We start from the raw sequence: 16,526 nt of genomic DNA, 5'->3' as shown, positions 1-16,526 counted from the left end.
ACAAAGCTCTGCTGCTTTCTTTGCCATCAAAGGCAATAGCACTGGTCACAGTTACAATCTGACTTTTCACTAAAAACATTTTCATTTTGTTGCATTAATGAAAAAATACTTTACCTGTACTGAACCACTGTTAAATTCTGTTCCCCACAGTGCCTTGCACATCGGATATACCTCATCCAGCTTGACTTGCTGGGTTCTCCACCATCAATAAAGTGCTGCAGTGTCCCATCTTGGTCATATATCTGGGGGAGATGTCACAAGGTCAAGTAGTTAGAACAAATCATCAGCAATCATTTTCACTACTTTGCTGGTGTCTCTCTGTGCCTTTTCTAGGAATTTATTGCCATGAGATTTGTCATTGCGTACTGATGCTCTTGGAAATCTACAGGCAACAGCAGAAAAGTATTTTGGGGGATGCAAGTTTATCATGTTTCTTTTTATCAAGCCAATCTTTTTGTATTAAACATATTTGTGGTGTCTCAAAGATGTGACCATGTTTCCCAAAGAATATTTAACCTACTTTGACAGGCTGGTCTTAAATAATGAACTGCCAAATAAACAAGAAAATCTGGATGTAAAGTCTGCATTGAAATAGCTGGAACATCTGAGCAAGAGGCAGTAGTAATCCCTAAACAAGTATCCCTCCCTTCACATCTCAGTTGCAGCAAAAGCATGTACTTCAGCAACCTCACATGATACATTAGGGAGTTGTAGGATTCATAATACCAAAACAAATGAGAATAGAAGGAAAAAGAGAGTTGAAGACGCCTTTAGAAGCTCCCTTGGGACATATAATTTTTTGAAGTAGTAAATGAGAAACTCATCCTGAGGGAATCATGGTTTTCCTAAACATGACATTCCTGTTAAGGACATGAGAGCCAGTTACAGTAATTTTTTAGAAAGACAGTATTATGTATCTATTCAGCACCGGATGCTCCCTCTGAAGTGGAAAAATAAAATTGCTCTGGAGGCTCTGAAATGAAAAGGTACATGTTTCATGCACACTTGTCCTTCTGACTGCTTACAAAAGTGTTACCTAGGAAGTGCTAATCCTAGTAGAAGCACACAATCTTGCAGTATTCTTACCTGTTACACCATTACTTCGTTAAACTTCAGAAATGCATCTGAACAATTAGGTGCTTATCTGAAGCAAACCTGATATTAAGATCTTTTGCACTCCACAGACACCATCTGCTTTAATAATCCTATGCCAAAAATGTTATTGCTTTTGAAATTCTATGAGCGTAAATTGATGTCTTCTTGAAAGTACTAATTCCGCTGATTAAAGAGGAAGCACAATTATTACATTCACTGAACATTTCTAGAGCAAGCAAATTAATGATCTTGTATTCCTACTTCAATATCAAGAGAATAATCTCAGAAATTATGTGACTATTTTCAATATTTCTGATTTATTAAAAGAGTGTTTCCTATGATGCATACAAAAACATACACAGGAATCAGAATCTCATTCTTTACCACATGAGTCTCAAATTCAGGAGCCAGCTTTCCTTTTGCTTTTGACCAAGAGGGACTGGGAGTAATCAGGAGCAATGTATCCATTGCTAGAGCATGAGAGACAGGGAAATCAAGTGCCTACAGAGATCCTTATCACTTGTTCCTGAGTGCCTGTGACAAGGACCAGGTGGAACCTGGCCAGTCATTCCTGGGTTGATGAAGCAAGATGCTACCCCAGCATGCACTGAGCGGTGGAATAAGGTCAGAGAAATCAGGAGTACTCAGAGGCAAACAAATGCTCCAATACCAAGGATTTATTTTACTTTTTATATATGGTAGCTTGTTGATTATTAGCAAGGACCTACTCTTATGTAAACATGTTAATGTGTGTTGAATGAATGTAAGACCATAATATGCTAAACAGTAAAAATTTGTAATGGAAATGGGAACGTTTTACAGGAAATCAGCCTACAAAAAGGAAGAGAAGGATAAATGAGTAACTGTGCTTGGCTGGGACCATTTTGGCAGTATCTATCCAAACAGTCTCAGCACAGTGTTTATTATCCATTCATTTACATGGTGCTTACTAGCATAATAATATGTGGCTTAACATGAGGCAAAAATGATTCCCTTCAAGAAAGAGCTGATAGCTTCCTAATCCCCAGGTGATATGAAAAAGGAAAGACAAAGATGACTGCTATAATCAGTACTGACAGTCATATCTGGATACACAGGGACTCTCTCATGATTTTGTGTATATGGACAGTCAAGAGCTTGCATGAGAAATTAAATGAAAATGCAGAACTGGACCTTTCTCAGGCCTTGGCCTGAAGTAGGAAGGACTGCTCTACAAGCGAGACTAAATATTTTCAAATGCTTTATTCTTGCAAGTACTGATGCATCACTGAAATTATGTTCTCCTTTCCTAGGGGAATATTTACTGACATTGCAAATAAACCTGCATAGTCAGAATCCATCTCACTGCATTCTTAGCCCTGTCCTTAAGGGAATGAAAACCTACCTGTAAGGAAGCAGAAATCCTAACCTTAGAAGGGAAACAGCAACACTGCATTGTATCTGTTTATTTGTCAAACTGCATAATGCAGGTTAAAATCTGGAAAAAAAATAACTGATATGGGTGTTGTTATTATTCATATTACCAGCGTGCACCAGTTATTGTTCATTTTACAATTGCCTAAATCTGGCAACCACTATATAATTGCCTGAAGAAACCATCATCAGGGAGCAAATCATGACCTGCCATTACAGAGGAAAAGCAAACCTGGAATGCAAGCTGTGAACCCAGACAATATAGCAAACTATATGAATATACATATTCGCCTGCATCTGTATGGCACATGCATATAGACTTAAATACTCTTAGCATCTATTACAAAAACTACTGCAGAATCTTATTATAAACTGATGTTACTGAAAATCTTTGACTACCTCACTAGATCACTACACCAATTACACTGGCATAACTTTTAACACATTGCGAAAGCCTCATGGCAAAGCAAAATACTGTTTCTCCAACTCCCTACAGAGAATGCATGTATTTTTTTCTGTATCTCATTGATCTAAGTGGTGGAAACCAAATCAGTTATTTCATTTTTCTACTTTGATTACACTTGGAAATGTTATCTAAACTGCAAACTGTATCTTTTCCCTCTTCTGACCTAAAGTAATTGTTAATTGTTGGTTTTGCTGACTTTTAAGTGGGTAGGGTTTTTTTTGCTTTTGCTTTAAAAGTGTCAGAGCTTTAAGATTTCTTTCTTATAATCTGTTCCAGTTTTGAGGAATGCACCAGACTACTGGCAGAGACCAGTGTCTGATAAAAGAGGACTGCACTCACTTTCTGATTTGACAATTCTTGTGTTCCTCCTTAGCAGTTCCCATACAATTAATTAACTTCTTAATAGGTTCTTTACTATTTACAGGAAGTTTACTGGTATGTTAAATATCAAGAGACTCAGAATGTGAAGCATATTATTAAAATCTATGAATTTCATCCTTATACTTCAGAATACAACAGAAATAGCTTCAATTTCCAAGAAAGTAAGTCCAAAGTGTAACCAGCACAATTCAAGTCTTCTCTTTTCCATTTTGTATAGTCTTTCCTCACAAACACCAGTTTACTCAGTAACCAAGACATAAATACAAGTCAGGTTCATCTTGTAATGGTGTCAAATATAACTTAAATATGAAGGATTGGATTTATTACTTGTTGGATTGGTTCTTGATAATTGTATGGCAGTTGTAGATACTGAAACTTACAACGACAATGAAAATAGCAATTTATAATGGCAATGATAATATCATTTATAAAGCATACTGCACCTCATATAAGTGATGCTCTAAAAGCTGTGAATGACCATTACTAAGTAAAATAAACAGCAGTTGCTGGAACATCTGTCACTCTGGCAACATACCAAACCTAGGTAGGACCATGTAAGATTTAAATTGTATTAACAGGCGAGGCACAGCACTAAACAGTCTTCTGAGAACTCTCGATTACTTCAGTACTGACACAGTCAGTATTGCTCACTTGGATAGATAGGGGCAAATGTAATTCCAATGCTAAAGATTGTCATTCAGATTTCTGATATAGATGTCACAGAATTTTAGAATAAACGAGTCCAAATGTAATAGCACTGCTGCCAAGAAATCCGAAATATGAAGCAATTAAAAACAATTTCACAGAAAAGACAGGGAGAGTTAGTTCATTGGAGCTCTTTCCTCTCTATCTGTTCTTTTCCTTTATTCTCGTTCCATGTCCCGCTAAAGGATTGTGTCTTTGGAAGTTCTGTCTACATTTTATTTTCCCATTTAGTCAAATAAAAAAGGCATTAGCATACAAATTAATCAACCTCTCGTTTTCCTTGCAGGCAGAGGGAGAAAAGATTGGTCCTGAAAGTGGAATTTTTCTTTGCATGTATTTTTTTTGGTAAAAGTAGCTATTAGAGATATTTTTTTATGTTGCAAGACATCAAAAGAGATGCAAAGAAAACCACAAAACATGTAAGAATTAATTCTTACCATTAGTAGAGAATCTTGCTTTTTGGTGTTTCACTACTATTCTCATTGACAGCATATGCATAAGGGTCATAGGCTTTTCAAATCACTTGGTATTAGCCTTCTCCTACAAGAAGTCCTACCCTTGACTTCAGAGATAGAACTCAAGACTCAAGATAGCAAGTACTTTTGATGAGTGCATACATTTCATAAATCATCAGCTATGCAATTTAAAACCACAGAAATACTGTAAACTACTGGAAATATGGAGAAAAAGGTTGTAACAATCTAATGAAACAGCCTGACACGTCAGATATGGTAGCATCCTTACAAGTTATATTCATTCTATAACAATGTATGAACCTACAAGCTACAGCAACACAGAAAGCTTCTTTCTTCACTGGCTTGGATATCAGAACTGAATAATGTCTGCAGTAGGCAAATCTCACTACAGCGAGACATTGTTTTTAACATAACAACACTACAACATCCTCTACAGGTGACTGTATCATAAAGAGAAGTTGTTAACAATGCCAAAAGGAGCAACGTTTATAAGCCTGTGTACTTAGATGACAGCCTGTGAAAAATGTGCAATTATAGAACCATAGAATCATGGAATTATTTAGGTTGGAAAAGACCTTTAAGATCATCAAGTCCAACAGCAAACCTAACATTGCCAAGTTCACCACTAAACCATGTCCCTAAGCACCACATTTACATGTCTTTCAAATACCTCCAGGGACAGTGACTCAACCACTTCCCTGGGAAGCCTGTTCCAATGCTTGACAACCATCTCAATTAAGATTTTTTTTCCTAATATCCAGTCTAAACCTTCCCTGGCACAACTTCAGGCTGTTTCCTCTTGTACTGTTGCTTATTAATTGGGAAAAGAGACCGACAGCCACATCACTACAGCCCCCTGACAGGGAATTGCAGAGGGCAATTAGATCTCCCCTCGGCCTCCTTTTCTCCAGGCTAAAGGACCCCAGTCCCCTCAGCCGCTCCTCATCAGCCCTGTGCCCCAGCCCCTTCCCCAGCCCCGCTGCCCGTCTCTGGACACGCTCCAGCCCCTCAATGTCCCTCTTGCAGAGAGGGGCCCAGACCTGAACACAGGGTTCGAGGGGCGGCCTCAGCAGTGCCCAGTGCAGGGGGACGGTCACTGCCCTGGTCCTGCTGGCCACACTGCTGGGGACACCGGCCAGGGTGCTGCTGGCCGCCTGGGCCCCCTGGGCACACTGCTGGCTCCTGCCCAGCCGGCCGTCACCCAGCACCCCCAGGCCCTTTCCCACCAGGCCCTTTCCAGCCGCTCTGCCCCAGCCTGTAGCGCTGCGTGGGGCTGGTGTGACCCAAGGGCAGGACCCGGCACTGAGCCCTGCTGAACCTCACACAACTGGCCTGGGCCCATCGCTCCAGCCTGCCCAGGTCCCCCTGCAGAGCCTCCTGCCCTCAGGCAGGTCAACACTTGCCCCCAGCCTGGTGCCATCTGCAAATTTCATGAGGGTGCACTTGATCCCCTTTTCCAGATCATCAATAAAGACATTAAACAGAACAGGCCCCAACACTGAGCCCTGGGGAACACCACCTGTGACCAGCTGCCAACTGGATGTAACCCCATTCCCCACCACTCTTCGGGTCCAGCCATCCAGCCAGATTTTTACTCAGCGAGGAGTGCGCCCATCCATGGGCAGCCAGCTTCTCCAGGAGAATGTGGTGGGAAACTGTGTCAAAGGCTCAACTGAAGTCCAGGCAGACAACATCCACAGCCCTTCCCTCATGCACTGAGCCGCTCACCTTGTCACAGCAGGACAGCAGCAGGTTAGTCAAGCAGGACCTGCCTTTCACAAACCCCTGCTGGCTGGGCCTGATGCCCTGGTTGTCCTGTACGTGCTGTGTGATGGCACCCAGAATGATCTGCTCCATAACCTTCCCTGGCACCAGGGTCAGACCAACAGGGCTGTAGGTCCCTGGATCTTCCTAGCAGGACGTCTTGTAGATGGGCATCATGTTTGCCCAGCCAACTGGGACCTCCCCGATATAACCAGGGCTGCAGATAAATGACTGAAAGTGGCTCAGTGAGCACTTCAGCCAGCTGCCTCAGTACCCTTGGGTGGATCCCATCCTGCCCCATAGACTTCTGTATGTCTAAGTGCTGTAGTAGGTCACTATCCATTTCCCCTTGGATTGTGGGGGCTTCATTCTGTTCCCTGTCCCTGTCTTTCCAGCTCAGGGGGACAGGTACCCCAAGAACAGCTGGTCCTTACTATTAAAGACTGAGGCAAAGGTGGCATTAAGTACCTCACTCTTTTCCTCAGCCTTTGTCACTATGCTTCCCCCAACATCCAACCAGGTATGGAGAGCCTCTGTTGCTCTCCATTTGTTGTTAACATATTCATAGCAACATTTTTTATTGTCTTTTTATGGCAGTAGCCAGATTAAGTTTCAGTTGGGCTTTGGCCCTTCTAATTTTCTCCCTGAAAAAACTCATGACATCCCTGTAGTCCTCCTGAGATGCCTGCCCCTTCTTCCCAAGGTCATAAACTCTCTTTTTTTTCCTCACTTCCAGCCAAAGCTCTCTGTTCAGCCAGGTTGCTGTTCTTCCCTGACAGCTCATCTTTCAGCATGTGGGGATAGCCTGCTCCTGCACCTTTACGATTTCCTTCTTGAGGAATGTCCAGCCTTTCTGGTCCCCTTTGCCCTTCAGGACTGCCTCCCAAGGGACTCCGTCAACCAGGCTCCTCAACAGGCCAAAGTCAGCCCTCTGGAAGTCCAAGGTAGTGGTTCTGCTGACCCCCTTCCTTACTTCCAGAATTGAAAACTCCTATCATTTTGTGATCATTATGCCCAGGACGGCCTACAGCCATCATGTCCCCACAAATCCTTCTCTGCAAACAGCAGGTCCAGTGGTGTGCCTTCCCTAGCTGGCTCACTCACCAGCTGTGTCAGGTAGTTATCTTCCATGTACTACAGGAACCTCCTAGACTGTTTCCTCTCTGCTGTATTGTATTCCCAGCAGACATCTGGTAAGCTCAAGTACCCCACAAGAAAAAGGGCTAGAGCTTGTGAGACTTTTTCCAACTACTTATAGAATATTCAGCCTGCCTCTCCATCCTGGCTGGGTGGTCTATAACAGACTCCTACCATGATATCTGCCTTCCCCTTGATTCTTACCCATAACACTCAACCCTGTCATCATCATCATTAAGCCTTAGACAATCAAAACACTCCCTTACAGGGCTAACCCACCGCCTCTTCTTCCTTGCCTGTCCCTTCTGAACACTTTATAGCCATCCATTGCAACGTTCCAGTTGTGTGAGTCATCCCACCAAGATTTTCATGATATCAACCATGTCATAGTTTTCCAGATGCATAGTGGCTTCCAGCTCCTCCTGTCTGTTGCTCATGCTGCCAACTATGGAAGATTACATTCGGAGACTGGACCTATAAAGCCTATTCTTTACAACAGAGAAAGCATCCCTGCTTGTCTCCCTTTGTCAGAGCCAGTAAGACCCACAGCCTAACACATAACCTTTCTGATGCATCCAAAACCTTGAGTTTCCTCCCTCAGGCCCATAACTCTTCAGCCACTCAGGCTGTGTTTCTCTGTCCATTTGTTCACTTGGGATGTTTGGAGAAGAAAACTACAGGCAAAAAGGCCCAGGATTTCTGTGTCTCCTACAGTTCTTTTTGGGCTGGTTTGAGTATTTAATTATTTCCTTTGAAGGAAACTGCCATTTCTTTAAGTTTTTATTTATTTATTTATTTGCTTTGCAGCGTTGTATTCACCCCCTGGAATAAACTAGTGCTGTAAGTAAAGCTGAATGCACATATGCTTTGATAGATTGGAGGAGAGCCTTACCGTGGCCTTACCTGCAGAACAGAGCTCTACAGACATCTTAACGAATGACAAGGATGGTTAGTTTTTCCATAGAGCTGAAAAAATAGTGAACATCCATGTTTCTGAAAAGCTCTTGAGACTCACATAGGTAAGTGCACAGTAAAATTCAGTGATCTGACTTGCCTGAGGCAGTTATTGCCAAGCAAAACGTCAGTGAACTGTAGCGTTTATTATGACATGTATACATTATTTATTTGTTAGCATTTCTAATCATGTCAAACTGAAAGAAAACTGGATTGTATGCATGACTTGATAATTTAGTCATTTAGATTGGATTCTGTGTAGTACATTAGTGCCTATCTCCCTTGGAAATCAACACAGGGCCAGAGGACCTCATTATCTACAAAGTTGGAAAAGTTCAGAAGATGCTGTAGGAACCAAAAGAGAGGAGACAACTGACAAAATTTCCTGAATAGATTACATTTAAGAAGGTTAGTTTAGGCTGAAAATCAAACTACAGCTGGGCTGATATTTGTTGATAACAAATGTTTGAAGAATGAATGCTTTTAGATTCTAAATGTCTTTAGCATTAGGACCTGGGCGTCTGATTCAGAGTCGGAGAGCTCTTCTGAATACGCATCTTCTCCCTGTTACTGAATGAGAAAGCTGTGTAGAAACAGCCACACATTTAGCCATCACATCTGTCTCCTTTCATTCACTAGCTTGGTGACTAAGGCAGGCCATTCAGCAAACATTTTAAGAATAACTCGTAGTCTCTATATAAAACAAAATATGAAGTATGATGAAACTCAGAAGCAAACTGCAATACGTGGAAAAGTTTACAAACACAGATTAACTAAAAAGAAATACTGATGTTGCTAGATAATAATATTATATAATCACATCCTTTACAAAGGCCATGTCTCAAACATTGAAATACTTTGTAAATGGCATACTATCTTTTCAATTACCTATACAGTAAACAGGCAAATTATTCTTAGCCAATATAAAGAAATGCCTATTCATCACATTGAGATAACTCTAACTTTGATGCCTAATAAGTATTACTGAATTTGTAATAATCAACCTCACATATAAAACTGGTATGAAAAAAATATTAGCATACATATCAGCAACTTCAATTTACTATAAGCAGAAACATTTGGACAGATTCCCTATTCATCTGTATGGACATTATTTCAGAAAAATACTAGTTATAAATGCTTCTCATATATTTGGGTTGCCACTTAAAATATGCCTTCATATTCTTTATGGATGGATGTCAGAATTAAAACTATAAATATACTACAGATTACATCTAAACTTGTTGGCTTATGATGAAATACGAATACTTTATTCTTATTATGTAGATCGTGAAAGCTAGTTAATACAGTCTTTACATGTATGTGAAATAAATCTATGTCAGTAACTAGTTACTTACTTTGAAGTGCTTCTATTTTTTAAACACCTGGATAATATTTTGTTGCCATGTAGAAAATTAAATGGTTCTTTTAAAGAATGATTTTTCCTTTTGCAATTTTTGTATCACATGCAAAATGATGTAATTTCTTAATACTTTGAATTAGCATGAAAATTTCCAAATTTTTTTAACTGCACTGAAGCATTCTGAACTGCTATAAACTATTAACAGAATAGAAATGTGAAATAAGTGAGCAAGGAGGAAATATCAGGAGGCCTCACTGGTTAAAATCAGACTAAAATGTTCTCCAACATTTGCTGGCAATAATCTCCTTGAGATGCAACACCTCTGTGAAAACGCACAGAAATATATCCTGACAGCCAATGGTCTTTCAACTGCTCACACTATTCAAAGCAATTTTCTACAATTAGCCATATCTGATATGGAGTGTGCATCTCGTAATATCTGCGTAATGTTTCTTCTCTTTAATCTAGCAGGCATCATCTAGCAAATTTTATAAAAGAGAATACTTGCCAACTAATATTAAAAGCTATTTAGTTTTAATGTTTCTCAAAGGATTATAGCATATGAAACTATAAACATTGTTTTGAACTGTCTGTGCTAGGTGAAAGGCTTCATCTCTCACTTAGACCCCAGTCCAGCAAACACTTATGCACATGTTGTAGTCCCATTGATCTCAATGGGACTACTCGTGTGTGAAATCAAGCATCTGTGTAAGCGGTTGGAAGACTGGGGCCTTATTCCAGAAAGTGTCACGAGAGCAATGCCCTGCTGATTATGTGGACTTCATTAAATTATTTTTTTAAAAGTAAAGTCTCAACGGTTTGTTTTGACACTAGCTCACAGAGGTTCTGGAATAGGGAAGAATTATATGTAACACAAGACAGTGTTACCCAACAACAGAGAAAAAAGGGGAAGACATGGAACAGAAAAAACACGTTAAGTTGGAAACATGCACACATGGAAACAGCTCTCTAAAGGACCAGTGCTCTTGCAGGATTCACTGTCGTATCATGGCCTCCTCTCTGTGTGCTTTTGCACTCTCCTGACAGGTCTAGTGATAGGACAGAGAAAGCAGTGGCACTCTGGCCACAGGTCATTCTGCAATGGAGATATTTTTGCCATTGCAATTTCCACCCTGCTCACTGCACTGCGCTCCCGTGCAGCCCTAGTAGCAGAAGCCATGGGGAAGCAGCAGACTGAAGTTGTTCTCTGCGGTCTCATTTCTGTGGGACATGGAGCATGAAAAGAAAAAAAAAGTGTTGCCAATCTAGGCTTAGTATCCAAAGAGACCAGGAAAAAAACTGCCTAAAAAGGAAAAGACAGTTTAAAATCAGGGAGGCAAAAGATCAAAGCTGCAATAACCCAAACAGAAGACTCTCACACCAGTTGGCTGTTAGATGCATACCCCAGTATGCATATCAGGGAGGGAGGGAGTTACAGGAAGACTGTAAGAGCCTGATGCTGAAAACCATCACTCATCTGGAAAGCCTCACTGAACTTACTTGGTAATAAAGCTCCTAAAATGATATTCTAAGCCAGGGAATCAAGATGGTTACAGTGATCTTTGTTGTCTCCAGTGCCTCTGCAAACATGACTGGTTTCTTTGCAAGGTAATGACAGAACTTTGGCAACTTCTTGCAGCTCCTCAAAACCTTTAGATATTGCAAAATGAAATTAACAAGTCTTTGGTTCACATTTTTTCATTCTTTTACAAGCAACGAAGTATTCCAGACGGGGCCCCTGTCATTCAGCTGAAACGTTCTTTCAGCCTATTCCACATAGTTAATACACCTATCCAGTTGGACAAAGAATTAAAAGGGCAAAATAGCTAACCACAAACATAATGTGACAGAGGACAGCGTACAAAAACAAGTTCTGGCGGATTTCATCACTCAGCATCAAGCTCAGCAATGCAGCTGAAACAAGTGGGTACACAGCCCCCAGAGTGACTTACTGATAACTTGGTGACCTTAAAGAAATCACTTAGGACCAAAAGACAGTCATCAATGGAAATAATTCTAAATTGCCCTGATTCTAATATGTGTGGAGGAAAGAAGCTGCAGGGAGAGCAAGGAAGGTCTGCTGTTCAAATGTGACTTGGGGCTTACCTTACTACTGACCAAGAGGAAGCTGATGGCACAAGAAGAGTTTTTGATCCCTTGCTCCTGTGACTTCTGTTCAGCACATTTTCAAAACATGGTTCCAAGCTGTTTCCATAGCTTTGTGGATGAAACTGTGTCTGTGTGTGAATTAGCACTTCCAGGAAAGCAGCAGATTTCAGACAGACAAATCCCGGCCTAATGCTAAGTGATACTTTCAGGCATATTAAGGGATGACACATAGAATATATGACACACTATCATCCTGTAAATAAAGCTTGCTAGATTAGGGATTTAGTTTGTTTTCACTTTGAGGCACTTGGGGTTTCTTATTATCTTACCTTTAGGATTTTTTTAAAGCTCCAGTACCATATTTCCCTAAGCATTTAAGAACGACTTTAGAAAGGTACTTATCTTCTCAAGCACAGAGCTCCTAGAGAACACTCCCAATCCTGTAGCAAAACAGGCAAAAATAATATAGCAAGCTAGACTTAAAACTGCCACTGAAGTCAATGGGACTCAAGTTTCTGCTTACTGGGACGCTTTGGAACCCTACACACCTGTCTGCTTTTTAGGCTGGTAAAAGCAGATATAATTTGCTCTGACTTTCTAAGCACAACTTACTGGCCTGAGACAGGGAATCCTTCTATTTACTTTGCATGTGCAATGAGAGGCTATGGTCTCATTTGAAGTCAGGGGCACTGAAGTAGAATCATTGAGGCTGGAAGGGATCTCTGGAAATCATCTTGTCGGCTCACAAGATAGCATTGACCTCCACCACCTTCACTTTGAAATTCCTGACTCATGGTTCATGGGCATTCTATGAGAAAAAAGGAACTGGAAAAAAGCCTTAATTCAGAAATTAGTTACAGGTAAAAAAAAAAAAAACCAAACAAACTCTGAAATAAAATCCTGCCCACAAGTAACCACAATTTCTAGCAATGTCAAGAACATTTTGTTCTGACAAAAGCATTTCTGCCTAGTGTAATGGTTGTGACCCATTAATAAGGGTTTGGCACTGAACTAGGGTGCAAAGAGCCATATTCAGGTGTCTAAACTTAAGTTTCTACTGGTGTTTCTGATGGGCCTGAGTATCCTGCTCAGCCTCCAGTGACTGCTCCAGAGGGCAGGCAGATCTCCCTAAGTTCTGTAGCTCACCTGGTCAGCTGTCTCTGTATATCTTAGATACTTTCCAGGGTTTGAAATGGCATTAAGCACCACAGTTCAGACACTGGAATTGCTCTGCAGATGCCTGGGTTCAGCTCCAGCTCTGAAAAAGGTTTTGTCACATGACTTACAGCAAGTATTTATAAACTCTGTCTCGATCCCATGGCTGTAGAAAACAGGGGTTTAATAATGGTTTTTGTGCACCATTTGTTTATCTTCACTCTGAGTTTGTAAGTAAATATGGGTATGGACTGTCTTTACAGCGTGTATAGATGTATCTCAGCAGAGCACCCATTTACAACTACAGTACAGAGTCCACAAATAATTCTTTCAATCCTTTTTTAAACGTCTCATTAAGGCTCACCATAAATGAGGAATTTCAGTAAAAATGACATATTTTAGAAAATATACTTAACTCCTTTGTGAGTTTTAAATAATGAGGCACACTGATATTTTTAGTTTGGAATATTTTGGAATGTCTGGAATGCTAAGTTCCCCAGATGATGATTAAAAGGTCAAGTAATAAAGTATATGATAAACTATGCCTGAGATTTCTCATAAAACAAATGAGTAATGGCTGTACAAATTGTGTCGCCATGTTTTTATATTGAAAAAATGCCTGTGCTGTATTACTCCTTCAAATTTGTTAGATTACAGGATTGTCAGAAAACGAGCATGGTGATGGTTAGTTTGCAGCTGCTTTGGGGCTGAAGTCAGAGTCAAGAAGCAGATTAAAAAGGTGCATTAAGGAGTAGTGCTGGTGTTGCTAATGGATGCATAGTGGGAATGTGAAATGGGTTTTTTCCCTTGCCAGTGTGCAGGTCTGGTATTGGTAAGTATCATGTTAAGTTTCTTTGGAAGAGAGTTTGTTTCTGTGAGGATTATAACATTAGATTAGAACATTGCCTGAGTCACAATCACAGGAGCCCTCCAGAGCTGTTAAGTATTTGGCATATCTCACTTATCTCTAAGGGTGGCAGGGGCCATCAATACAAAGTGGACCATCAATCAATCTGGGGTCTTCTTCAGACATTGCCTGTCAGCTGATCAGAGGAAGACTTTAGGGAATCAGCTTTCCATTATCAGGATTTGGTCTGTGATCAGAACAAGCCACTGAACCTTTTACTTTTCACTTGGCAAAAACATACACACTGGAAAAAAGTCCTGACAGTTCATTCATTTTGCTCCATCACTGGAGCCAGATGATGTTTGACTGGGGAGACCCACCCTCTTTGATGTTGTGCTCTTTTGAGAGTGCCCTGCTGTGAAAAAAATTTTCTCCTTCCAAATTAAAGAGAAATATTTCTGCGTCCAGCTGTTAAATGTGACGTTTGCCATTTTTCAGTACGTTGGCTTTGTGCCATCTTGCAGGCTGAGTTTCAAACCTATCTTTTCCCTTCTCCTTCTCAGCAGCAATATCCACAATGTGTTAGTGTCTCCAACTTCTACATAACATCAACACCAAAAGGGAAAACACAAGTAATACTGCATTTTTCTGAACTACAGCAGCAGTATTTACACACGTTTCTTCTGATTTTTATAATTAAAGCCAGAAATCATTTTATTACATGAAATGAAGGATAAAACCCTCAAATACAATCTACCTATGAAAAGTCGGCTTTGGTTTCATTCTGATTGCAGTAGGCAAACCGTGCTGAAGCGAAGCCTCTGTGGAATACATTTACCAGTTAAATGAGTGTGGATGTCATTAAAACTTGTTTCATGTGTACTGAGTCCACATCAAAAAAATGGCATCCATTCAGCAGCCCTAGCTCTGTTTAAATTAAGACAAACTTCTCATGAAAGCTTGAATAAACATTTAGGTTTAAGTAATCAAGAAAACCTGTATCTTCTCATATTTATTAAGTGTAATTTTCAGAGTTATAAAAACCTCTGTCATGAATTATGTATACTGTAAATAAAGGGTGGACTCATCACTACAATGTTTTGCCTATCTATTGAGGTGGATGAAACACAACAGGTTCCAACTGCTCTTCAGCTCAAGCTTGCCTTCAACCTTTTCACTTCCGTATTTGCTGACATAGAAAAGGATCAACGTTTGATAGAATTTGGCAAGCTCATTGTTGCAAACCTAATTTTATAATTAATCTTAGGCTACAAACTGCAGATCTGGGTAATGAACTGCTCATGTATTCATCACATCTTCACACTGTAAAAATTAAAACCTGGCTCAGAACATCAATGGATGAGAATGAAAGCACTTATTTTGGAAAATTACATGGGTGATAACAAAAATAAAGCATTTGCCCTTTAGGTATCCACATTGCAGATTCATGCCAAGAAAAAATATAGTCCAGAAAGATTTCATCTAGAAATAAGCAGTAAAGCTGTAGCCTGCTCTTCATTTGCATTACATGTAACTCATGAACTCAGTTTTTAAAGCTGTAGAATGTATACAGATTTACAAATAAATATTAATTATCCTCCCTCCAAAAGGCTAGCATGGAGCCAAGCTACATTCTCTGCAGGACTTCAGCCAGTTCTCAGAAGCTATCTGGTATCTAACAAAGACAGTACTGGGACGGGAGATGTCCAAGCAGTACAGAGATGCTGACAGTAACAGTGCTGGCAATTCAACAGGAGGCATGTTTCCTTGTTCCTGGAATGAATCAAACACATATATATGGTTTATAAATGGTTACATTTAGATCTATGTGTTATGCTGTTCCAGGACCTTGTTACAAGAATATCATTTATGCTGTTAGGGTTCTTCCCTGTCCTTATTTCTAATTGTTAAGAAACATTTTTCTTACAATTAAGTCTAGCTTCCTCTTCTGTATCTGAACAGTGTTATTCAAAATTCTTTTTACTTGCCTCTACTGTCCCATCAGCCACTGTTTCATCATACTCCTTTGTTTTGTTCCTCATTTTATCAAGGCAGCAGAAAACCACCCAAAAATACATCATTAAAGTGAAAACCAAAGACTGACTGCAAAGGTTTGTGTTCATCTTTTTCTTTATTCCATTCTGCATTTTTCTGTTTCATCTATAACACTATGCAGCTTACCTTTATCTTTCCAGCCTTCCTCAAGTCTGCCTTCTGTGCCAAAATAATTTTAGGTAAAAGGACATTTTATTTGTCCCAAACAGTTTCAAGTGAAAATATTTAGACAATTTATGTAGGCTAACACAGATGTAGCAGGTATATTTCAGAAATGAGAGAGTAGTTTGAGCAGCAAGTGTCCTGACCTTAAATGTTGACTTTTTTACAAAGGAACTCAAAGCAGATGACTTAAACAGACACCAATAGAACCAGTGATTATAATCTATGTTGAGAATTTTAACAGTAAAATATTTCATCCAAAATAAGTTTTATTTTTTCCCCAAGTCTGAATTATAAAAGCAAAGCAAAATAAATCAGTTCTTATTTTGATGATTTTCCCACCATCCTTAAAGTTTAACACAAAGGGGAAATTAATCACTATTTAGCAGAGCTGCACACAAAATTATTTTACTGGATATAGCCAAAACCTCACAATGTTTTTCA

At 39.9% G+C, this 16,526-nt stretch overlaps 1 protein-coding gene across 1 annotated transcript in view; it reads right to left on the bottom strand.

Annotated features, from left to right (window-relative positions):
* The window catches only part of PRDM6 (PR/SET domain 6), a 78,904-nt gene that overhangs the window by 27,645 nt on the left and 34,733 nt on the right, over nt 1-16,526 (bottom strand). Inside the window, exon 3 of the mRNA XM_056325051.1 lies at nt 115-242. Coding sequence (XP_056181026.1) covers nt 115-242 — 128 coding nt within the window. The remainder of the gene's footprint in view (nt 1-114; nt 243-16,526) is intronic.

The sequence above is a fragment of the Falco biarmicus genome, chromosome Z, assembly GCF_023638135.1.
Source record: "Falco biarmicus isolate bFalBia1 chromosome Z, bFalBia1.pri, whole genome shotgun sequence".
Classification (NCBI taxonomy): domain Eukaryota; kingdom Metazoa; phylum Chordata; class Aves; order Falconiformes; family Falconidae; genus Falco; species Falco biarmicus.
The sequence above is the reverse complement of the archived record's forward strand: the minus strand, read 5'-3'. Positions and strand labels throughout refer to the sequence as shown.